The sequence below is a fragment of the Dipodomys spectabilis genome, unplaced genomic scaffold (assembly GCF_019054845.1).
Source record: "Dipodomys spectabilis isolate Male_0828 unplaced genomic scaffold, ASM1905484v1 ptg000480l, whole genome shotgun sequence".
Classification (NCBI taxonomy): Eukaryota; Metazoa; Chordata; class Mammalia; order Rodentia; family Heteromyidae; genus Dipodomys; species Dipodomys spectabilis.
Window position 1 is genome coordinate 3,210,101 of NW_024871157.1, and position 24,790 is coordinate 3,234,890.

The 24,790-nt window shown below is 55.2% G+C and overlaps 1 protein-coding gene across 2 annotated transcripts in view; it reads left to right on the plus strand.

Annotated features, from left to right (window-relative positions):
* Positions 1-14,100: 14,100 nt before the first annotated feature.
* The window catches only part of Rph3a (rabphilin 3A), a 36,239-nt gene continuing 25,549 nt past the window's right edge, over positions 14,101-24,790 (plus strand). Inside the window, exons 1-3 of one of the 2 annotated variants that reach the window (XM_042669063.1) lie at positions 14,101-14,171; positions 15,765-15,776; positions 21,794-21,940. In XM_042669063.1, coding sequence (XP_042524997.1) covers positions 14,101-14,171; positions 15,765-15,776; positions 21,794-21,940 — 230 coding nt within the window. The remainder of the gene's footprint in view (positions 14,172-15,764; positions 15,777-21,793; positions 21,941-24,790) is intronic. The other variant, XM_042669062.1, reaches the window with a different exon arrangement.

Consider the following 24,790-nt stretch of genomic DNA (forward strand, 5'->3'; position numbering starts at 1 on the left):
TCAGGGGGCAGAGGGGCAGAGGGACAGAGGGGCAGAGGGGCAGGGGGCAGAGGGGCAGGGGACAGAGGGACAGAGGAGCAGAGGGGCAGGGGACAGAGGGGCAGGGGGCAGAGGGGCAGGGGGCAGAGGGGCAGAGGGGCAGGGGGCAGAGGGCAGAGAGGCAGAGGGGCAGAGGGGCAGAGGGGCAGAGGGGCAGGGGGCAGAGGGGCAGGGGGCAGAGGACAGAGGGGCAGAGGGGCAGAGGGGCAGGGGACAGAGGGGCAGGGGGCAGAGGGGCAGAGGGGCAGGGGGCAGAGGGGCAGGGGGCAGAGGACAGAGGGGCAGAGGGGCAGAGGGGCAGGGGACAGAGGGGCAGGGGGCAGAGGGGCAGGGGGCAGAGGACAGAGGGACAGAGGGGCAGAGGGGCAGGGGACAGAGGGGCAGAGGGGCAGAGGGCAGAGGGGCAGAGGGACAGAGGGGCAGGGGGCAGAGGGGCAGAGGGACAGAGGGGCAGAGGACAGAGGGGCAGAGGGGCAGGGGGCAGAGGGCAGAGGGGCAGAGGGACAGAGGGGCAGAGGGGCAGAGGGGCAGAGGGACAGAGGGGCAGAGGGCAGAGGGGCAGAGGGGCAGAGGGACAGAGGGACAGAGGGGCAGGGGGCAGAGGGCAGAGGGGCAGAGGGGCAGGGGCAGAGGGGCAGAGGGGCAGAGGGACAGAGGGGCAGAGGACAGAGGGGCAGAGGGGCAGGGGACAGAGGGGCAGGGGACAGAGGAGCAGAGGGGCAGAGGGCAGAGGACAGAGGGGCAGAGGGGCAGAGGGGCAGAGGGGCAGAGGGGCAGAGGGACAGAGGGGCAGAGGGGCAGAGGGGCAGAGGGGCAGAGGGGCAGGGGACAGAGGGGCAGAGGGACAGAGGGGCAGAGGGGCAGGAGGCAGAGGGGCAGGGGCAGAGGGGCAGGGGGCAGAGGGGCAGAGGGGCAGGGGACAGAGGAGCAGAGGGGCAGGGGGCAGGGGCAGAGGGGCAGAGGGGCAGAGGGCAGAGGGGCAGAGGGCAGAGGACAGAGGGGCAGAGGGGCAGAGGGGCAGAGGGGCAGAGGGGCAGAGGGGCAAGGGGCAGGGGGCAGAGGGGCAGGGGACAGAGGGGCAGAGGGGCAGGGGGCAGAGGGGCAGGGGGCAGAGGGGCAGAGGGGCAGGGGACAGAGGAGCAGAGGGGCAGGGGGCAGAGGGGCAGGGGGCAGAGGGGCAGAGGGGCAGGGGGCAGAGGGGCAGGGGGCAGAGGGGCAGAGGGGCAGGGGGCAGAGGAGCAGAGGGGCAGGGGGCAGGGGCAGAGGGGCAGGGGACAGAGGGCAGAGGGGCAGGGGGCAGAGGGGCAGAGGGGCAGGGGGCAGAGGGGCAGGGGGCAGAGGGGCAGAGGGGCAGAGGGGCAGAGGGGCAGTGGGCACCACAGAGCCGTGGCCCTCTGCTCCCGTGGGGACGGTGTCGGAGCAGGTGTGTGTGGCAGAGCTGATGGTGGCTTTGGCTGTGTGAGGCCACACCGTCCCGGCCTCCATCCTTGGGCCTCCCCGCTTCTCTTTCCTCACCGTCCAATAACTTAAGTTCTCTGCCTCCCCTCCCGGGCTCGCCTCCCGCCCCGCCCCTCCGCCCGTGCCGTGGCGCTGTCCGCGGTGCTGACCGCCAATCGCGATGGCCATCCGGCTCTCCGGGGTGCCCAGCCTCTCCCCTGCTGGCCTCCCACCTCTCTTCCTCCAGGCACTGCAAATATAAATCACGGGTGAGAGGCGGGAGCCGCGGCCCCTCCCTGGATCGCACAGCGCTTTGCAGTAGTGGCGACAGCCCAATCGCACACTGGGGAAGCGATCGACTCGTCTGCTGCTTGGAGTTGCCTACGCTGACGGGAGAGAGCAGAGCGAGAGTGGAGCGAGGGGCAGAGAGGGGAAGAGAGAGGAAGAGAGAGAGAGAGACAGACAGACAGAGACAGAGACAGAGAGAGAAACAGAGAGCCAAAGAGCAAAAGCCTTCATGTGGAAGACAGTCTGGGAGAATCACTGCCTGCCTGTCCACTGAGCTGACGGTACTGCATGCTTTGAGGTAGTTACTCTGTGTGTGTGTGTGTGTGTGTGTGTGTGTGTGCGTGCACACACACACCGATGCCTTGAGATTTTATTTGGGGATGAGGAGCAGAGTCAAATGAACAATTTTCTTTCAGGCACCTCCACCAAGCTTTCCAACCAAGTCACGGGAACTTCGCGTCTCCCCACCGGGCGGCCGAGGCGGGGAAGGGGGGAGCTGGCCGGCGTTGGGCTTCCTGAGTCTCCCGCAATCCTCCAGCGCTGCGGTAAGTCCCGTCTCCCGAGTCCTGCAGATGGACGGGGGCTCCGGGTGTCCGTGTGGACACGGGCTGGTGGGGAACGGGTCCGGGGGTGGGTGGTGAGTGCTGTGGCAGAAGGACTCATTATTTCCCGACCGTCTGCAGCGTTCTGTCGCCAAAGCGGCACCCCGAAGCTAGATGAGATTCCTCCGGCTCGGTGCCTGGGGAGGGAGGGGGCGGGAATGTGCTCAGGCTTTCGGGGTGATGCGATCGATCGAAACAGCGACTTCTGCCTAATGTGCCCTCATCCTGCAGCAGAGGTGCTGAGAGTTCACTGGCCGTCTTCGGAGTGGTTTAACCCCTTGTGGGGCTGCCAGCCTGGCCTGGCGGGGCTGTGGGTGAGCCCCCGGGAGCGAGCATCACCTGAAAGACAAGCAAGATTAACCCTGGCCTGAGACACTGGCCGGGGGCTGGTTGGGACCTGTCTGAGCTTGTACCCCCTTTCCAGGGACAGCTCAGAGGTCTGACTGCGGTGGGGTCTGCAAGGTGGGTTGTTGTAGTTTGTCTGTGATGAGGGACTCAGGAACCACGAAGGAGGGGGGGCTGTGTGTTGCGTGGAATGAATGGCCAGAGGGGGCAGCAGCTGCCCACCGGGGCCACGCGCTTGGATTTGCACAGGTGGAATCATCTGTCATGAGGAACGGGGCGCAGGACGCTTCGTGCTCCGGCCCCCCTGGCCACCCGCCTCACGGGGGACCCGCGGAGGGGGGACGTGGCCTGTTCCGATTTCCAAGAAGCATTTCAGCCCGCAGCCCCGGCTCCGCATCCGGCTCACTGTACCCCACATAGTTTTCTTTTCCTGAGCTCTGCATGGGATAAGCAGGCTCCAACCTGTTAGTGAACAGGAAACCGTGGTTCTGTATGACCACCTCCGAGCTCCCATTCCAGTTGAAAGCGCCTTCGCTGGGGACCTGCGAGCGCGTGGAAGAGGGGCTTCGCTTGCTTTCATCACAGCCGCCTCTCTGGGTAGAAATGGCTTTATTTATTATTTTTCTTTTAGCATTACTGCTATTATCACGGGGGGCCCTGGAGCCCCCCAGTCATGGCTTCTGTTGGCACCTGCACAGAGAGGCAGAAGGAATGGAACCTCAGCTCCAGGGACTGCAAAGCCTGGAATACAGGTGGCGTCCCGAGGCCCCCGCCCCGACCCCACGTCCAGAGACTCGCGAGTCCCGGGGCACAGGACACGGATGGCCGCAGACAGCCTTGCCTGGTGCCAGTGACCCGCTCCCCCCCCACCCCGGGTCTTATCCTGGCTCCTCTTGCTACATGACCTTGAGGGCGAAGCTGCCTCAGTTTCCTCCCAGGGATCCTGGGCTGGGAAAGGTGTGGTAAGAAGAAATTTGGTAGAAGTAATGAGCCATAGCTCTGACCAGAGTGATACCAGAAGGGTTAGACTTTGACCCTGCAACGGGGGCACAGGGGGAGACCTTTGGGGCTCCCTGCTAACTTGTGGACGGGGCGGGGGGGTTGGGGACCTGAGGGGCAGTGAAGGGAGCCATAGGGACGTCTGGGTAGCATGGCTGGCAGGCAGGAAATAGTCCCCGGCACTGCGTGCTAGACCAGCTGAAAAGGCCAGGACTGCACCGTCCAGATGGGAGGGCTCCGGGCAGCTCTGAGCGGCCCTCCCTTCCTAGGGGAGCCGAGAGCCAGGCGCCTCTCCCTCCTCCCTCTTCCTTCCTCCCTCCTCCCTCCTCTCCAGCCCAAGTGCTGCATTGTGGTGCACCAGGGAGGGGGAGACGGAGCCTTCTGGAAAGAGCCCTACCTGGACGTGGACCAGGAGATCCGAGTCCCAGCTTTGCCTGATCATTCCGGGTCTCAGTTTTCCCATCAGTGCAATGAGGCAGTTGATCTTGGTGAACCTTCCAGAGACCCTAGGACTCTGTGTGTGTGTGTGTGTGTGTGTTTATGCACTTCTGGGAAGGGTCAGCACTGTGTTGCTCTAACTTCTGTCAGAGAGGGAAAGCCACTTACCCAAGACTGCACAGTAAGGGATGGCACAGCAATGCACAGCATGGAGACAGGGGTGTCTCCCCTCGCTCCTGTCCCCCCCACACCCTACTTGTGCAGCTGCCCCAGCCTGGGGTGCAGGCAGGACCCCAGGCATCACCCTCGCAGCCCGGGACGGGGGTGCTGGAACTGAGTCCACGTTCCCCGGTGGTCTGAAGATCCCCTTCCACTTGTTTGGGGTGGTCAGCCTTGGGGGGGGGCGGTCTCTATAGGATGGGGCATTCCTCTCTACTTAACCCTTTCCTCTCTGTGCAGCTCAGAGAGAGTTTGCGCTTTCTATTTAAAAAACCAACCAACCAACCCACCGCACAGGGGGGCCAGCTTCTGCTCTGTGTCCTCGCGGACTGGGAGCTGGCCAGAGATGCAGGCATGTTGGAAGCCGACGAGAAGGCTGCATGGTTTATTTCTGTGAAGAGCTGTGGCTGAACCCGAGATAAAAATAAACCCCGGACCCAGGAGTGGTGGGCTGGAGCCGGCGAATCTAAATGATGCATCCGCCACCCAGGATAGAGAGCCGCCTGGGTGCGTGGGGCAGGGAGGAGGGGGAGGGCACTGCAGAAACTTCCATCCCGTCCCCACCCTGTGCCCGGTGCCTCCTGCTGCTCCTCCAGGGGCTGCAGAGTGGAACTCCGGGAGCAAATCTGACTTCAGTGCTTCCTTGCTGTGCAACTTCAGGCAAAGCCCTTGACATCTCTGAGCCTCTGAGTTTCTTCCAGTATGTGTGGTCAGGTGGCGTGGGGGAATGGTTGAGAACAGCCCTGTGGAACCATCTCAGGAGCTCAGCTCCTGTGTCTAGCACTTTCTAGTTGGGCCACTTTGCGTCTGCAGGCCTCGATCTCCCCATCTGCAGCATGGAGCTGTGAATGGCCTCAGGGCAGATCAGAGCTGCTGTGGGCAAAGTGCTGGGTATGGAGGCTGGTGAGGAATGAGCTACCCATGAAAGCCCCCCCCCCCATGCTGGTTAGAGTGAAACCACCCTGCTCAAAGCAGGGTGGACCCCGGGCTGGCTGTGCGGCTCTGAGACCCCGGGAGGAAACGAGGGACTCGGGACTGGCCCAGCCGAGGTCCTTCCGCAGTGGCTGGGGAATCCCTGGCCCTCGGCTTCCCCATCTGTGAAATGGGCATGGTGGCCCCTCCCCCTGGGGCTCTGAGAGGGCGGCAGGGCAGCCCCGGGAGGGGTGGGCAGGCCCCGGACGGGATCCACAAGGAGAAGGGCCGCCTGCTGCTCTTCCTGCAAGTCCCGGGCCTCTGCTGACTCATCCTCCCCCCCCCTCCATGTTCTGAGCATGGGGTTCCTCCAGGAGGCCCCGGAGGGCTTTCCTGCTGGAGCCGTCCATTTAGGGGTCCCGGGGGCTGCACCGTGCCGTACTCAAGGCCGCACCTGTGTCCCCTCCGATGTGTGTGTGTGTGTGCGGGGGGGTCAGGGCCGGCCCCTAGCAGGTGTTCCGCGCTGACTTGCTAAATGAACCACCAGTGGCAAAGTCTTAATGGACTGGCTCATGGACGGGTCCCTCTGAGGAAAGGCTCCCGGCCCCTGGTCCAGCTGCACGCATGCAGTAGGTGCTCACTGCGCGCCTGTGGATTAGGATGAGTCCCCAGAACGGGGTCTGGGGGGTTTGCAGTGCCCTCTCCTCGTGCCAGAGCACTGGCGGCTCTGGAGCCCGTGCTGTGCACTTACCGAGCACCCGCCGCTCCCCTGGCACCACAACGGACAGGAGAAATCAGCGTGACAAGGGCAGGGTCCCTTTGGGTCAGGGCTAAAGCAGGTGGCTGCAGATGCAATATGATTGCGGGGAGGGGCTCAGCAGGCTTCCAGGCCTGTCTCAAACACGCACTGAAACTCTGGCACTGAAGTGTCCTTCTTTGTCTTAAGGCTTTGCTCTGGGCCGAAGTGAAGCTTTGGGATGGCGTGGCATGGCCAGCCTTCGTCATTCACACTCTAGTGAGAAGGTGCAGAGCCACTGTTTGGAGCAGAGGTGGAGACCCTAGCTGCTTTCTGCAGAGGGAAGGCATCAGGGCTGCTGGCACCCCCAGGGTCTGTGGGGTGAGCCCCCTGTACCCCCGGGACCTGCTTAGTCTGGGTCAGATGGTTCCTGTCGTTCTCTGCTTCTCAAAATTGCCAGGGAACATGCTAGAAGGCAGTTCTTGGTCCCAGAATTTGGGGCACAGAGCCTGTGGACCCGAGTTCTCTAAGGAATGGCATTTTTGAGAATACAAAACATTTTTTCCAGGAGTGACTTCTCATAGTTCTAAGTGCGTTGGGAGCCTTGGGCTTTTTTTGTTGTTGGTGGTCATCGGGCTTGAACTCTGGGTCTGGGCGCTGTCCCTGAGCTCTTCAAGGCTAGCGCCCTACCACTTGAACCACAGCGCCACTTCTGGTTTTCTGGTGGTGAATCGGAGATAGGAGTCTCACGGACTTCCCTGTCTGTCTGGCTTTGAACCACGATCCTCAGATCTCAGCCTCCTGAGTAGCTAGGATGACAGGCGTGAGCTGCTACTGGGCCTTGGGCTTTCTGATAAGATCCCCGGTGCCCCCCCCCCCCCGTCCCCAAGGAGCTGCATAGGACCAGAATCAAAACATCACCTCACCCCTGTGCCATCTCCCCTGCCACCCAGTGCCACAGGCTGAGTCCTTCTGGGAAGGACCCCCGGCCTGTCATCGGAGGGGCAGAGCAGAGAGCAGCCACCACACCCCAATCCCTGGCCATTCTCCTCCACCCAGCACTGCTCCCTGGTGGGCCAAGGGTGGCAGCTGTGCCAGGCTCCGGGCTGCTGTCACCAGCATGTCACCAGCCTCCTCGAGGTAATTGTCTCTCCAGTCATTAGTGTTAATGATATAATCCCCACTTAATTCTCATTGTAATGAACCCCCGCCTCCCCCCCAGACTCCAGCCGGAGTCCAGCATGCCCCCCCCCCCCCAGCCCGGCTGCCATGAACCAAGGAAAAGAGGCCATGTTGGCAGCAGCACCCTCTCTGTGCTGATCGATCAGGGCAGGGTTTATTCAGAAAGCTCTCCTCCCTCAGCGCCGTCTCCCAGCTGCCTTCTTCCCGTCGCTTCTGTTCCTTCCTTCCTTCCCTGCTCCCCTCCGCCATGCAGCGGCCGCAGGGCACGCGGAGACTTGTGAATGGAGCTGCTCTGAGCAGAGCCTTACGTAAGCCAGCAGCCTGGCCCTGCCAGCCCCTAGTGGCAGAGGCCATGTTCGGGGTTGCCCACGGGATGAGCGCTTCGAGTCTGCAGGGAGGCCCTGCCAAAAAGCACCTGTGTGGTCCACGGCGCCTGCGCCCTGCCCCCTCCCCCCCCAGCCCCTCCCCGCCCCCCTGGCCCGTTCTCCCTGCGGTGGCCTTAAGAATCCTTTCCCACTGTCCCACCCCGCACGGTCCCTCCTGTCTCTCATTTCCCCAGCCCCTCCCACGCCGCCCCCCTTCTCCCCACACTCATCCCAAGCCTCCTCAGGTACAGATACAGAGATTATTTGTATGTCCAATTCTTCCTCTCCTCCCCCTCCTCCTCTTCCCTCTTCCTCCTCCTCTTCCTCCTCCTCCCTCTTCCTCTCCTCCTGCTCTCCCTCTTTCTCTTTCTCTCCTCCCTTTCTTCTTTTTTCTTCTGTGGTGCTGGGGATAGAACCCGGGGTTCTGTGTCTTCCAGGCAAGCACTCGACCACGGACCTGCATCTCCAGATGTGTTTTTAAGTCAGGGTTAGCGTCTCCGTAGGAACCTCACTGTGTGATCCAGGCTGACCCAGAACTCAGGATCCCCGGTCCTCAGCCCCAGAGTGCTGGGCTGCCGGGGGTGGAGGCTTGCCAACCACAGCGGTCTCTGGAGTGACCCCTTGCTTGGCCTGCAAGGCGGGAGGCAAGTGACCACCCGTCCCGGCCTGCCTGGCACTGGAGGGACACATGCAGGACTTCCCACGGCAAAGCCAGCATCTGGAAAACAAGGGGGTTGAGCCTGGGCTGGAGGCGTGGCTCAAGTGGGAGAGCAGGAAGCCCTGAGTTCCAAGCCGGTACTGCAGTGGGCGAGCTGCCTGCCTTCCTGTACAGGGGCAGGCATTCGAAGCGCTCCCTGGCCTGAGCATTCTCAGATGTCGGGGCACACGGTGCTCCGTGGCCTATGGAGAGGGTGTGGCAGGTCAGGCGTGGCAGAAATCAGAGTAGCTGGTTGAGTGACCTGGAGTTACGACACCTGTTACGATAAAGTCCCCCTCAGATCTTCACACGAGGCCCATTCTGCCCACCTCACTTGGAGGGGTGACCCCTTCCCCAGGACCAGGCCTCCCCCGCACTGTGCACCCCTCCCCTCCCCTCCCCAATCTATCTCACTCACCATGTGTCTCCCCCAGAGAGCATCAGCCACACAGGGTGGGATCACTTCCTGCAGTGACCCCGGTCTCTGTACCCCACAGTGCCTGGCACACAGCCGGCACTCAGGAACTGTTGGTTGGATGACACGGGCACTGACAGGGCTGACCAATGCCCCTTGCTCGAACTGGAAACCTTACTCCATCTCCGGGCTGCTCTAATTTGCCTGGCTGGGGGCAGGAGGGGGTGGGGGGGAGACGCTGAAGTTCTTGAGTGATGGGGAAGAAAGCCAAGGTCTTCCGTAAAGCCGGCTCCGCAGCCGGATCAATGGATCATTTGTCACCTGATAAACCACATCGAGTCCCCGTCGATACCAGGATGGCCGGGGCGCCGGCTGCAGCTGGGGGAGCCGTGGTCTGATCTAATATTCAGTCAGAGCTGCACTGCAGGCCGCGGGGTGGGGCTGCGGGTGGAGGAGCGAGCAGCTAGCCCGCTGGGGTTCTCATGAGCACAGGATTCTTTCTCAACGGAGAAACAAGAGAAGGGAAATGCAGAGAGCCTGGAGCCTCTCCCCTCCCCCTCCCCAGCTTGCTACCGTTTCCTGTGGATTCTGAGCACTGGGCCCCACTGTGGGGTTTACACTAAGACCATGCTGCCAGCAGAGGCAAACTGAGGCAGGAATCTGGGGGTGTGATTCTAGCCCCAGCATTTCGCGGAAACGCAGCTCGGGGGAGCTGTGTCCAGTGCCACAGAAGCTCAGAATCACAGAAGAGGCAAAGCCTCAGCTGAGTCCGTACCGAGAGGCCCAGTCCTCGCTTGGCCTCAGCTTTGAGACCTCCACTGCGTTCCGAGGCTGCTGTCCCGCGCCCACCCTCAGCTGGCTGCAAACCTTTTGCCTCTGAGCACGTTGTGCGGGCCTCGAGATGGAAATGGCACTTACAAACGCCTTTGCTGCCCGGCCCTGCTTCGCCTCCTGAGCAGGCTGCAGGAAAGCGCGTGCTGGGTCCCGCTAAGCGGCTGCTGGTGCCTGCTGAGTCTCTACACCACTCCAGCAGCTCCTCCCGCTTTACCTCCTTGGGCCCTCCACCTTCTCGTGGGACAAGTTGGCCCAGAAGGGAGCCCCGACATCAGGCATCAGGCACTTCCTCAAAATCCCTCCGTGCGTCAGTTCTGTCCCTGTCTGTCCCTGTCTCCCCCACACGCCAAACCACCTGTCCGGACACTCACCCTCTACCGAGAGCCAAAGCACCTGTGCAGACACCCCATATCAAGAGTCAATGCACCTGTCCAGACACCCTATACTGAGAGCCAATGCACCTGTCCAGACACTCACCTTCTACCAAGAGCCAATGCACCTGTCCAGACACTCACCCTATACCGAGAGCCAAAGCACCTGTCCAGACACTCACCCTATACCGAGAGCCAAGCCCACAGTGATCGCATGTGTAAGCTAGAGAATAGCATTGTTAATATGTTTATGTTAGAAATACCAGGACATATTAACAGAAATATGAAGTTATTTACAACATAAATATAGTAGTATCATTAGTATAGTTTTATTGCATATCACTATATTTTATATATTATCATATAGATCATTGCTTATAAATATTATGATGTTTTACACTTTGCACACTACTTCTGTCTTGTATGTGATGCATGCCTGTTATTGATAATGTATAATGTATATGATACATACTATAAATTATTGGGGCTGGGAAGGTGGCTCAGTGGTAGAGAGCTTGCCTCACATGCATGAGGCCCTGGGTTCGATTCCTCAGCACCACATAAGCAGAAAAAATTTGGAAGTGGTGCTGTCGCTCAAGTGGTAGGACACTATCTTGAGCTACCTTGAGCTGAAGAGCTGCAGGACAGTGCTCAGGCCCAGAGTTCAGGCCCCACGACCAACAAAAAATAAAATAATAGTATACTATAAATTATATATTATAGAATACATCCTTTATATTAATAGCATGCATTATATATACTCCATATGATATTAATATATAATAATGTATTACTACTTGACATGATATATTAATAGTTGACATTTTATATTATATGATTATACATTAATTATATATGATGCTAATTGTGTTTCATATAAGATACATATTTTACATCATATAAATTATGTAACATAATATACAATAATGATTTGGTATAGTATGTTTGTATTCACACATGTATAAGAGACCCGGTCAGGTCTCACTTTTGGTGGTAGCCCTGTCTCCCAAGTTCTACAGAAACTGAGCCATCGCTCCAGGAGAAATACAGGGTTGGGTTCCTGTCTTGCTTACATCATCATTAGGGGGGTGGTCCATAACCCAGCTGTGGGTACCTTCCTACCGAAAGAACCTTAGTGAACAGATAGCATCGATCTCATTAGTGTCGAACTTGTGGTTGATGGCGGTGAAGCTCATGACTGAACCAGGCTCACCTGCCACAGGCAGGTGCAATCGCATTCTTCTTGTGTTAGGAATACTAGACCATGCTGCAGTGCTATGCTTGAGGAACAAGCAGCAAGATCACCACTTCAAAATAACACAAACCCAGCTGGGTGCCAGTCTCATGCCTGTAATACTACTACTTAGGAGGCTGAGATCTGAGGATCACAGTCCAAAGCCAGCCTGGGCAGGAAAGTCCATGAGACTCGTATTAACACCACAAAACTGGAAGTGGCACTGTGGTTCAAATGGTAGAGTGCTGGCCTTGAGCTGAAGAGCTCAGGGACAGCGCCCAGGCCCAGAGTTTAAGCTCCATGACCAACAAAAACAAAACAAAACAAAACAAAAATGACCCCCCCTCCCACAAAAATTCAGTGGCAGTAAATAAACCTGGACATGAAACTAGTTTCGGGATGGGAGCTTGAGGGTTGATGTCGGTTGGGGGCGGGGTCATACATCGGTGGAAACTCAGATTTCTTTCCTGCTATCTGTGAGTGACCACCAGGACAGCCCTGGTATTGATCTGGGGATTACAAACAAATCTGATCTAGCCAGCAGGTTCATTAATAAGGAAGCCACAAATGACCGGGCTCCCTGGGTGCCCAGGGGACCCATGTCAGGACTGCACGGGTGGCTTCCTTTGTTCAAGCTCGTCCTGGGACGCCTGTCTGTAGCTCCTGCTGTGGGGAGCCGCGTGGGAATCCGAGGTTCCGCCCTCAGCAGTACCGGATATCCTGGTGTCTGGGGGTGGGTGGCATGCAGGGCAGGCCAGCGACTTTGCGGTGTCTTCCATTTCCCTGCTGCCTTCCCCAGCCTGGCGCTGGGAGGAGCGGGGAGGGGAGAGGAGCAGAGGAGGCGGTGGATCTTTACCACCTTGTATTCATGCAAGCAGAGAGAAGCTGTGTTCTGTCTGCGCGTCTTGGACGACTGAGACTCCACAGCCCAGGGGAGTGGCCTCAGCTGGACCCTGAGTGGCTGGAAGTTCAGGGGCTCTGGGTTCGAATGTTATGGAGGGAGGTGGGGTCGGGAAGAGCTGGGCTGTGGACAGATGTGGCTAGGAGATGTAGGATGACTATGTGTGCATGTGTGCCTTGTAGAGATGTGTGATGAGTGTGTGCATGTGGGCACCTGTGTGCAAATGTGTGTGCATGTGTGCATATGCACGTTAGGCACATAGGTGTGTGTGTGCGTGTGCGCGCGTACCATGCTTGTGCCCACCACGGGAGGGGGACCCCAGGAGATTGTGCCTGCCGCTTAGCATGTCCCACGTTAGTAAAAGCTAAAGCTTTTTCTAGAAACACCGCCCCCCCAACCGTCATCCCCTCCAGAGTCTGTTTTAAAGAGGAAAGGAATTAGTCTTTGTTTTTAATTAATGCCAGCTCTCGTCCTGACTTCTAATATCCCACCTCATTTGTCTTATTAAGTACTTAGTTTTGCTTTTAATTAGCGTTGTTTATCGTGGCGGAATTTTAATCATCGGTGTGAGGTCTCGCAGGCCTCGGGGAGGGTGGCTTGCTGGAGTCAGGCCCGCTGAGGTGAGTCGGGGTGAAATGTAATCTTCTCCAGGCCCCGCCAGTACTGGTTGCCTTTAGGCCTCCTGTTTGCTGTAAGGTGACACGGTCTCGCCCTGAAGACACACAGCGCTGTCTCCTGAGAGAGCTTGGGAGAGGTGCAACAGCACAAATTCAAGGGGGAAAAAAAGGAGCGTAGACTGCTGACAGTCCAGCATCCTGACAGCATCATCAGGGATCAGCCTTTCTCGCACTGGCTCTGCTTTGATCCTGGCAGGCTTTTTCTGCCCGGTGGAGAAAATGATGACAGCAGTTTGTCTTACCAGCTTAGAGGCTTCATGGGGGAGGTTGGGGAATGCTTCTTCCCACATACTTCTAGCCACAGTCTCAGAAGAAGATTTCATTGGCCGAGATAGGGTCATGTGCCTCTCCCTCCACCAATCACAACAGACTGAGGAATGTAACTCATCACTGATTGGCTGGAAAGTGGGCCATTATCCCACTTCCAGGGGTCAGGGCTGGGTGAGCTTTACTTGGGACCACAAAGATGGATACTGAGAAAGGAATCAGTTCCCAATGGAAAACTGAGGTGATGTTGCCTGTCCCCCACCCCCAGGGCTGTGCAGGTGACTTCTAGACAGACAAACACCATAGTGAGCCACTGCAGTGTCTCACCAGGCCTGGAATCCAGTCCCAGCCCCAGCCCCAGCCTCCAGTGAGGTTCCTAGCTGAGGCTTCAGAAGCATGGCGGCCTGACCAGGCCCCTGGTCACGCATTAACTCACCAGCTCTTTCCCGTCTGAGTGGGGAGTTCAGTAAACCCAGAGTATAGAAAGTGTGCCAGACTCACTCAGAAAGGAAAGAAGGGAGATGGGGCTAGAGCCCAGGATTCTGGGCCAAAGGCCCAGCAGTGGTTTTGCCATGACAGGCTGCTTGATTAGCCAGTACTTGCTGCATAACAACAAACCACCCTACCTGTGTATCTCATGATTTTTCAGCCATTGGGTTGGCCATTGGGTTGGTCTTTGGCTGATCTCGGTTGGGCTTGTTTTTATGTCATTGCTCTGGCAACTGTGGCCTTCTGCCCTGTGATCTCTCCTCCGGCCAGCTAGCCTGGGCCTCTCATCTGCTGTCTGCAGGTTCTAAAAGCAGACCTCTAAATGAGGTCCAGCATCCTCAAGCCTCTGATTACTTCCCATTCTCTACCATCCCATTGGCCACTGAAAGAAGCCAATCAGAAGCAGAGGCCAGAGACATACATCACATCTGGACGGAGTTGAGGGGAGCTGGGAGGGAAGACCTGGGGAGGGCTGGGGTTTGAGGGTGGGGGTGCTTGGCCCTGGTCTGTTCCCCCCTCTGCGGGAGGTTGTCCTGGGGTCCAGGGTGACCCGTGGACAACAGGGAAGCCTCTTCTCTGTCCTGCGTGGGTGAGGAGGTGAGGAGTGGTGACTTCTGTTCGGTCCCCTCTTACAGGTGCGCGAGCCCTCCGCCATGACCGACACTGCCGTCCGCAGTAGTTCCGGCCGCTGGATGTACCCCAGCGACCGACCCCTGCAAGCAAAGTGAGTCTGGGGGCCCCGGGGCAGGTGGGGGGTCCTCATGGTCTCCAGGCATACTCTGAAGTAAAAGCCCTCTGCCTGCTTGCCAAACACTTCTGCCTAAAACCTCGGGTTCTAAGAGCACCATTTGGAGAACACGGTGGAATTGAGCCGGTTCCTCTCTCCACAGAAGCTTCCCGCTAAGTTTCCCTTCCCGTAATGCCTTCTTGGAACCAAAACTTACTTTGCACAGAATATTTGATCTGCCAAAAAAAATGTGTGTCTGTAAGATAAACAGCTGCCTGGAGGGTGGCTGGGGTAAAATATTTATTTTTATTGAAGAACTGTCAGTTCATTAAAAGCCCATCCATCAGGGTTTATTTCAGTTGCGATGAAGCCAAACAACCCGCCTTGCCATTTAAATCAGCAGCATGACAACCGTGGAGGTGAGGCTCCCGCAGCGTCCTCCTGAGCATGCGCACCGAAGCCTGTCATTCCAGACGCACCAGCCGCCTCGCTCATTCCCGCACGCTCCCAGATACTTAAATGAATTTTTGATAAATGCTAACGGGCAGAGCACAGCCATCCCAAGGCTGTCTCGCCGGCCGTGTGCTAATGCGGCTAATTCCCATATCTTCCTCCAGGAATTGAAGGGATCCGAGTCTTAATTAACTGCTGGCTAGCCTTAGACACTTCCTGCTTGCATGATTTGCAGATGGGGCCTCTGCTGGCCTCCACGGGCCTAGGAATTGCAGGTGGACCCAGCCTCGCCCGGGGCAGAAAGGAGCCAATGGCTGTGCAAAGGTGGGGTGGCTCATGCCTGTTATCCTAGCTGCTCAGGAGGCTGAGAGCTCAGGAGCTCAGCCTGGGAAAGTCTGGGAGACTCTTATCTCCAACTGACCACCAGAAAGCTAGTGGTAGAGCTCTGGTAGAGCGCTAGCCTTGAGCACGAAAGTTCAGAGGCTGGGCCTCGGCTCTGAGCTCAAGCCCCAGGACCTGCACATCCACAAAGGAAGGACAGTACCAGATGGGGCAGTAGGGCAGCCCTCCTGGCCAGAGTCCCAGGGAGAGAAGCAGCTCTCTGAAGTGGGATGTTTATTTCTAGATACAAAGCCTACAAGGCAGAGGGGTGGGAAATGGGAGACGGAAACGGAGGCACAAAGACAACCTGCCTGTGTTTGCATACTTAAGGAAATAGAAATGCCATTTCTCCTTTTAGAACAGAAGGACTCACTTCCCTCAAACTGGGGCCCTACACATTCTGGGGTTCAGGGCTCAGGGCTAGACTCACGTGCACCCAGTGCTCCAGCATTTGCAATAACAGAAGGCAAAAGAAAGCTGGCAGAGCGTGTTCTGGACCACCTAGAAACGTCTCCTCCCACACAAAGGATGGTCCACTTCAGTGACTTGCTGACTCCTGCGGTCAGGTTCGCAGCCCTGCAGGGAAGCGGCCCTGTCTTAGATGCGCAGGAATGGCACATCCAAGTGCGGGAGAAGATGGAGGCAGCCCATGGCTGTGCCCACAAGGTATTTGTTGCCGCCACGGCACTCTGGGATTGTTGATTTCTTACCTAACATTTCGTTGTTTCTTTCTCTCCCTGCTTTGCCTGCCTGCAGTGACAAGGAACAGTAAGTATTTCGTGACGCTTTTCTTTTCCTATGCACTATGGAGCTTGGCTGGTCCGTGCACCGGGCCAGTTAGAAGAGATCGCATAAAACAAAAATCAGGTTACTAAAACAGTTCCCCCAAAGAATCTCGCCCCTGGAGAGGGCATGGAAGTGTTCCCTAGGGGCACACCCAGCCAGCTCTTGTTGGAAATGTGTGGGTAGCGAGTTTGATGACCGTACCGTACCCCACCTCCAGCATCTTACTGGAAGTACCATTCTATATTTTGTATGTGTGTGAGGCTGCAGCTGGAACTCAGTACCTGATGGGTTGCTCATTGGCTGGTACTCTACCAACTGAGCCACACCTCCAATCCTAGGAACAGGGTTCTTAGACAAGAAAAACAAGAATGCGATCAATCAATGCTACCAATCAAAGTCCAGCTCAGAAGATGCCACACCACCACCCCCCCCCCTCCACCCCCGGCTCTGCCACCTCCTGGAGGTCACGCTGACTTTTGCACAGAGCTGTGACTCACGGGCCCTAGGTGTGCTCACCACGGCCGTGCATTTGGTTGGACTTAGTAAATGGGCGTGGCAGATGGGGTGTGGGGCCCTGTCCACGAGCAGCAGACATTGTCACCTCCCCACAGTGGCTCGGGGACTCACTGCCACTGTGACCTTGAGCTCTGACCTCATCTCCTGGAGTCCCATTGTTCTGGTCTGTGGAATGGGTTTCAGACCACAGACTTCCCTTCTTGCTGGCCAGGGGGGAGGCAGGGAAGGAGTCTCTGGACCCAGAGAGTTCACTTGAATGTTAGGCTGGAAGTGTATGCTGAACCTTCTGTGATATGGTCCACTGCTTCCTCTCCAGGCCTCCTCTGTCCCTGCCCTGCTGTATATATATACAGAGTATATATACGTATATGAAATATATGTGTGTGTGTGTGTGTGTGTGTGTGTGTGTATATATATATATATATATATATATATACACACACACACAGAATATCTACTATAGACTAACAGGCATGTTAAATATGAGACATAGAGATATAACCAAAGTATGCGTGCTATCTGGTAGAGACTATGAATGTGCAATCAAGCCAGGCATGGTGGCTCATCCCCATGATCCTGGCTACTCAGTAGTTGGAGGAAAAGAGCACTGCAGTGTGAGGCCTGCCTTGCCAGAATGCTGGTGAGAATCACAACTCAGCCAGGGAAAGCTAGCAAGGCAATCCCAGCTACTCAGGGGTAATGCCTAGCCCGAATCCTAACTTTAGCCCTGACCCTAACCCTGACCCTAACCTCTCACCTCTAACTCTAGCCCTAACCCTGACCCTAGCCCTAGCCCTAAATAGTGTAAATAGGAGTATCACAGTTCAAGCTTGCCTGGGTATAAATGCAGGATCCTGCTCGAAAAACAACAAATCGAAAGGATCAGAGTGTGGCTCTAATGTTGTAGAACACCTGCCTAGCGATCTTGAATCCCTGGGTTCAAACCCCAGTAGCACTAAAAACTAAATAAGACCCAGCCCACCAGCAGCCAATCAGCCAATCCACTCTAGCATGCAAGGAGCTATCGTTCTGGGAAACCAAGGACTATCCCCTAGTCCAGACTTGGAGAGGGGGTCCACAATGAGAGAACTTTCTGGAAGAAGTTGTATGTAGGAGCACGTGTGGGAACACGTAGAGGCACGCGTGTGCAGAGCCCACTGGTGAGAGCCACCGCAGAATTTCACAACCGCCAGGTGGGGTTCAGTGTGGCCGGGAGGTGGGCCGTTCTGAGGGCCACAGCAGCCCTTCTGCACCCCCTTTTAGTCTGGCTGGGGTAGATTTTGTCTGGGAGGGCTTTGCTGTACCTGAGCACGTGCAAAACATACTTGAGTAAGGCTGCCTTCCTTCCTTCCCTCCCTCCCTCCCTTCCCTCCTTCCTTCCTTCCATCCAGATTCATTAAAATCTCATTCACTGAGCAGTAGGGAGGCTTCATGAGGACACCTGCTTGAGTTTGCCATCCTGGGGCAGAGCAGGGAGAGAAGGAAGAAGACAGAGAGAGAGAGAGGGAGGAGAGAATGAATTTAGTGCCTCACAGCCGCTGTGGCAGGCAGGCTTCAGAGCCCTGTGGCCCGACAGCACTCCATCATCCCACGCATCCCACGCCTTTGGGGAGCTCTGGTTTATTAATAGAGACATCTGGCGGGTATTTATTATGTCAGGGTTGTGGGGGAAGTGGAGAGGCAGGTGTGAGGGGAGGCGGTGGAGGAGGCCAGGCTCTGCCTACAGCTGTGTGACTGCTGTAGTGACGGCCAGCCCAGGCCCCTGGCAGCTCAGGGTCACCCGGGCAGGGGCAGGGGCTTCGGGAGCTGCCAGAGGGCGGGGTCCACTACTAACCATTCGCAGCCATTCCCGTCCTTCTTGAAGGCAAGACATCCAGAGATAGAGCAGGGCGGCTGCGGTACACTTTAGACTTCCGTTAGCAGCGGAGCTCGTCTTTGAATAATATTTTACTCCAAAGCTAAGCATTTAAGGAAAGATAAGAGTAGAGCTGGAGAAAGACCCTTGGTGGCCCAGGGCATTAAAAATATCACGGGGAACTCCTCACCACTATAATTTAAAACAGTACTGACCTGAAGTAGGTGTAGGGACTCTTTAAAAAGCTTCCTGTATACGTCAGCTCCGGCTGTGTGGCAAACCATTTTGGTACAGTCTCCTCAGCCATTCCCACCCATGAGCACATGAGCCACTATTTTCACCAAAAACCTGCCAATCAAGAAATAAAGCCACCGAGACCAGAGCTCGGGGCTCCAGACCTGATCTGCCCCAAGTCACGGGGGTTCAGTCTGGCTCACGGGAGGCCCCCCACCCCCGGTGTCACAGCGGGGTCTCTGCGTATCTCTGAGGAACTTGTTCCAGGTGAGCAGCATTTCTGTCTGCAGCATTTCTTAATAAGCTCCAGCACTGGACCCTGGCTGGCATCCTGTGCCAGGATGGGAGCACTGTCTTGTCCCAAGGCCTCCCGTGCCCATGTTCACTCACAGCCCCAGCCCCCTTCTTCCTCTCGAGAGCACAGGCTTAGGGTTGAGAATCCATTGCATTTCCCTATTTGAATCAAAACATGGAAATCCACAGGAGGTTCGCAGACTCCCAGAGGCACCAAGTGGGACACTGACAAACACCGAAGGAACTATTGGTCGGTGGAGGTGGGATGTGGAGTAGCTGGGGTGGGGGGAGGATCAAAAGGGGGCACAGTCTCCCCCACCTCCTGCCCCACTCTCTTCTGCAGATGGAGACCCTGTAGCCACCCCAGCTCATGTGTCTAGAGCCGACAGTGACCATGAGCAGACATTGAACTGCCGGATTGTGTGTCTGAGGGCCTGTGTGGGGCCCCAGGCTAGGACCGCCCCTGGGCTCCATGAGGGCCTGGAGCTGCTCTGAAAATGCAGGAAATGTGTGGAGGGGGTTCAGAGTACAAGCCAGGAACGGAAGTGGGGAGGGAAGAAGGAAGGTATGATAGACACTTTGTAAACATACTCAGGGTCTAAATCCTCTTGGATGGCTTTTGCCAGGCCAAATGAATCTAGCTATGTATCCATTTCTTACAGAGTTTCCCGTTTACATTAATACAATGTTCACAGTATTCTCTAGTGAGCCTCTGGATGTCAGTGATATTTGTTGTGCTAGCCCCATTTTCATCTCTAATTTTATTAATTTGAGTCTCCCCCCCCCACCCCCTTCTAGTCAGTTTGGCTAAGAGCTTATCCATCTTATTTATTGTTGTTTCATTGATGCTTTGTAAAATTCATAACCTCCGTTTCATTAATTTCTAGTCTAATCTTTGTTATTTCGCTCCACCTGCTAATTTTGGGTTTGTCATTGAGATGGATTTGTAGGCCACAACTGCTTGCATCTTGCCTTTTGATCCAGCCTACCTTCTTTGTGTCTTGATTGAATAATCGAAACTATTAACATTCAGTGTTCATTTGGAAGGTTTGTAGTATTTCAGGAGATCTTTGCTTTTCTAATTCACATTTGCCAATGTACTCCTCTAGTGGGATTTGTTCTTTCCTATATTTCCTGTTTGTGTTTGCCTTCTTCTTCAGTGTATAGAATTCCTCTATATGTCTTCTGTTGTACTGGTTAGCAGTAATGGATTCTTTTGTTTGTGTGTGTTTTTTTAATCGCAGGTGGTTTTCATTTTCTGAATGATGAATGATAGATTTACAAAATGCATTAGTCCAGGCTGGCATTTATTTTCTTTTTAATTTATTTATCTATTTTTATTGTAAAGGTAATATACAAAGGGTTGCAGTTACGTAAGTCAGGTAATGAGTACATTTCTCTTTTTAAATTTTATTGTAAAGATGCTGTTCAGAGGGGTTATCGTTACAGAGTAAGGCGATGAATACATTTCTTGTCAAACATTGTTACCTACTCCATTGTTTTTTTCCTCCACTATCCCTCCCCTCCCCCATTGCCCCCTGAATGCATTTCTTTTTGAACAGTGTCGTGGTTCCCTCCGTTTCTCCCAGTTTTTCCCCTCCTCCACAAGTTGGACAGTTCATTTTCAACATAGTATGTGGCGCGCATCACTGCTCCGTTTGTTCACCTTTTGCCTCACCATTTCTTAACCTCCAGACAACAGACAAACTTACATACAATACAAAAGGTACAGAAGTAAAAAACAGGACAAAGGAGAAAACAAAAGCAAAATAATAACAATTAAAAAAACTCGTTTCCATTTCTTGGCATGTCTGGCAGTTATTTTCTTTCAGGGCTTGGAATGGATCATTTCATGACCTCCTTGCTTGTCAAGTTTCTGTTGAAAAATCTGCTGTTGTTTTGAAGAGTTTGGCTTTATTGTTTCTCATAGCTTTCCATATTCTTTCTTTCTACTTCTGCATAGTTTTCTCTCTGTGTATTTAGTGTTTTTATAATGGTATGCATAGGGCTATTTCTTTCCTGATCTTTGCATGCCTGGTGTTCTCAAAGCCTTTTATGCCTGGATGACCCTTTCTTTCCCAGGTTTGGGGAGTTTTCTGCTAATATTTCCTTGAGTATGTTTTTTTCTATGCCTTTACCTTATATCTCTTCTCCTTCCTCTCTACCCATAATTTGTAGGTTTGGTCTCTTGATGGTGTCCCAGAGGTTTTGTGTGTGCCACTCTTGTTTTCCTAGTACCTTGCCTGTCTCTTTGATCTAATTCCTCTACCTTGTCATTGACAATGAGCAATTTGCATACAGACTCTGAAGATGGAGCTCCATGTCAGCCTTTCTCTACTTTCCAAGTGGGCTGGTTTCCCAGGGACCCGACGCTGTAGCAAAATCATCACTTCAAGCCTAGTGGCTTAGGCCAGACACTGTGAATTCCCGCCCCCGTGGGTGCTGAGGTCAGCCTCCCCTGCAGTCAGTGATCCTCAGAGTCACCTCTGCTGTCTTTAGTGGGCCACACAGAGCCAGCCCAGAGTCGGCCTGCAGGCCACACATGAGGGCGAACCTGATGCTGGGGCAGCCATGCTGGCCTTCCTTCCCTTGTCGTACACGTTGCCTGTGCCCTCTGCTCCAGGTATTTGTCAGGATCTTTCCCCTGCAAGCCCCAGCCTCTCCACCTCCCTTCCTCAACTCTCCCAGCTCATCTCTGAGAGGCCAGTGTGTCTTTGTGGGGCCTGAGAACTTCAGGAATGTAGGGGTCTTTCCTCAAGAGCAAGAAGACACCCTATCTTCTGCAAATGGCAACATGGCAGAATTGCTTCCCCTCTGGCTTGAGGGTTCTCCTGTTCTGGAATCTTCCTGAGGCTCCAGAGTTTCCTGTAGATGGCACTGTGGAGTATCTGCCTGTACAAAATAAACCCATGGGAAGAGGATGGGGGAAGGGTGTGCACCCATTGGACAGATGGGAAAACCGAGGCTTAGAGACTCAATCCCTTTGACCAGGTCTCCCAGCCATTGTATTTTTCCAGGCTCTTGGGTCTCAGATTTCCCTGTCTTGGGCACCATTCCCTGGGCTTCCTGTCCTGCCTCATACTGTACTATTACCTTGTAGGCTACAGGCAGGCTGGTCCGTCCACCCTGGTGCCCAGACAGACAGACAGAGGAAGCAAGAAGAGCTGACTGATGAGGAGAAGGAAATCATCAACAGAGTCATTGCTCGGGCAGAGAAGATGGAAGAGATGGAGCAGGAGAGAATTGGGTGAGGTCATACCCCCTCCCCAGGCTGCTGAGGCAGGGGCCAGGGCAGCAGTGTTGGATGGGCTGGGATGAGCAGGGCCTTGGTCGTCTGTGACTTGTAGGGCCTGGAATCTTTGCTTTATGAGGTGGGTGGGGAAGAGCAGGAAGAAGAGAAAAGATAGAGGAGAGAGTAAGATGGGTGAGGTGCTTCATGTCTGGGGGTGTGGAAGAAGAGGGAGGAGAGGTCTGGGGACAGGGGATCAAGAGACTGTCCTGGCAGGCTCAGAGATATGCAGTGGACATGAGCCTGGGCCCTTAGGTGATGATGGCTACGGAGAGCAATTCTCTGAGTATTGGACAGAGTCAAAGGACAGTGGTTCACACTTGCATGCAAAAAACTAAAGCTGATTATATGTGTGCTCAGGTGCATGCATGCGTGTGGGGGGTATTACTGAGGACTGAATAGGGCTTTGGGTAGTAGCTAGGATTACAGGTGTGTGCCACGATGCCCAGCTTAAAATTGATCTTACAGTGAGAATAGCATAGTGGTTTCCAGCGGCTGAGAACAAAGCGGAGGGGATGGAAAACGGAGAGTTACTGGGTCAAGGGTGCTAGCAGAGTAGGAAGCACTTACTGCACAGTTGGGTTGGTAACTCAATGAGTATTTCAAAATAGCTAACAGAGAGGGTTTTCAGTAATTAATGGTAAATGTTTCAGGTGCTAAACCTGTCCGTTACCACAGTCATTATGTGTTATATTCATGTATTCAAATGTCACACTGTGCCCCGCAAATATGTACAGTTCTGTATCCATTAGAGAGAGTCAGCCAGATAGTGCATATCTGCAGTGAAGGTAGAGAGAGCTGGAGAGATGGATTCTGTGAGCACTGGAATCCGAGATGCCTTTGCCTGTCTGAATCCTGGCTTGCTCACTGGCTGGAGGAGAAGACAGGAATCCCGCCACCGACTTCCGGTGAAGGGTTCAGTGAGGTTATGTGTGTCTAGACCTCAGCTGGGCTCTGGGACTTGTCTGTGTTCAGGAAAAGGGAGGAAAGACAGGAAGGGGGGCTCGGGGATAGTTTGTGTGTGTGGAAGAGACACGAGGTGTGGTAGCGGCGTGTGTGATGTGTGCAAGGACCGAGCTGGAAAGAAACGGGAGGTGTGTGAACGGGCTGGAGAGCGGGCGCTGGGAAATGGGGTGACCGCCTGTGTGGGTCACTCTCCACAGGGTTATTTTGAACGTCACGTGTCACTCTCATGCGGCGGACAGTAGGGGGAAGTTCCTGTTGTGTTCACTGCAGGCAAGGCCGGGTAGTTGCCCAGCCAAGTATTAAGGATGAAGAGCATGCCAATATCTTTTCTACACCTTGTGGCCAAGTAGGTGAGAAATTTAGAATCTTTCCAGGAACCAATTTCCCAGGAAAGCACCCTGATCATTTGGCTTCTATTGGGTGCCATCCTTATGCAATCACTGCAGTCGGAGCCCAAGTTCCCAGGAAAAGATGTCGATTGGCTGGCTTCCATCCACTGCTATCTTTTGTCCAATCAGCTGCAGCCAGGGTCCCAGGCTCAGTGTGAGGCAGCTTCTGGAGGTGAAGCTGTGGGGATCCCCATGGACATAGCAGATCCCAGCTGGAACATTCCAACATAGAGTTGATGGGGTCCCTGCCCACTCCCCCCATGATTTAGCATTCTCCCACCGAGTTGGTGGCATGGTGGCCGACATAAAGGTTGGGCTTCCACAGTTGAGAGAAACCTGGGTTCAGATTCCACCTCTGTCCCTTGGTACCTTACCTCCCTGTGCCTCCGTTTCCTCGCCTGCAAAGTGGGGGTAATATTAGCACACCCTCCTTGGCGAGTACTCGGTCAGCATGCAGAGCATTCTTGCAGAGCCCACCGTCAGTGAAGCATGGCAACTATTTCGCAGTACGTTTAAGAAGAAAAACAAGGTTCGTCTATGACATTCTCTGGCGCCTCTCTGGTCCGCAATTGTGCCCGAGACTCCAGTTTGGCAAGCGTCCCCTGTCATCCCACAGCCTCTGGCTTCCCCTGAAGGAGACTTGAGAGGCGTCCAGGGACGCAGGGCCAAATCCACACCGACAGGAGGTGCCTTTGTTGAGATTTGCTGGCATGGAGGGACAGCCCCCAGAAGATTCTAGATGTAGCTCTTTCTCTGCAGCCTCTCAAACAGCCAAGGCGGGCTGGCAGCGTTCCCAGAGGCAAGCCCGCTATCTGTGTCTTCTAAGCTCCTGCCTGCCCTCATTCCTGTTCCACTGCCCTCCCTGGGACAGAATCAGAGCAGAGGCAGATGAAAGCCAGGTAGAGCATCTCCTACGAAGCAGGAGGGCGGAGGGGCGTGGCTCAAGTGACAGAGCTCCTGCCTTGCAAGTGGAGGACCTCGTACTGCCGAGAGGGAGAGAGAGAGAGAGATCTTTTGCCAAGTATGGTAGTTCAGGTCCATAATCCCAGCTACTCAGAAGCTGGGCATGGTGGTACATACTTGATGTCCCAGCTAAGTGAAAGAAGAGGTGGAAGTCCAGGCCACTCTGGCAAAAATCGAGACCCTATCTGAAAATTAAAGCCTAAAGGTTTGGGGTGTGTCTCAAGTGGAAGAGCAGCCACCTGGCAACTGTGAGGCCCTGTGTTCAAATCCCAGTGCCACCAATGATCATCATGAACGGTAAGACTGCAAACAGAGCGCGTCGGGCCCCGCAGCAGAAACCTGAGGCTCTTAGATCAATGAGATTGGGGGGGGCTCAGTTTCCTCAAATGTCAAATAGGTCACTGTGGTTCTCCGGATCCTTCCTGCTCAGCCTCTGCAGAGTTTGGGGGCAGGGATGGGAGACTCCATACCGCATTGTTGGCCGTGCCTC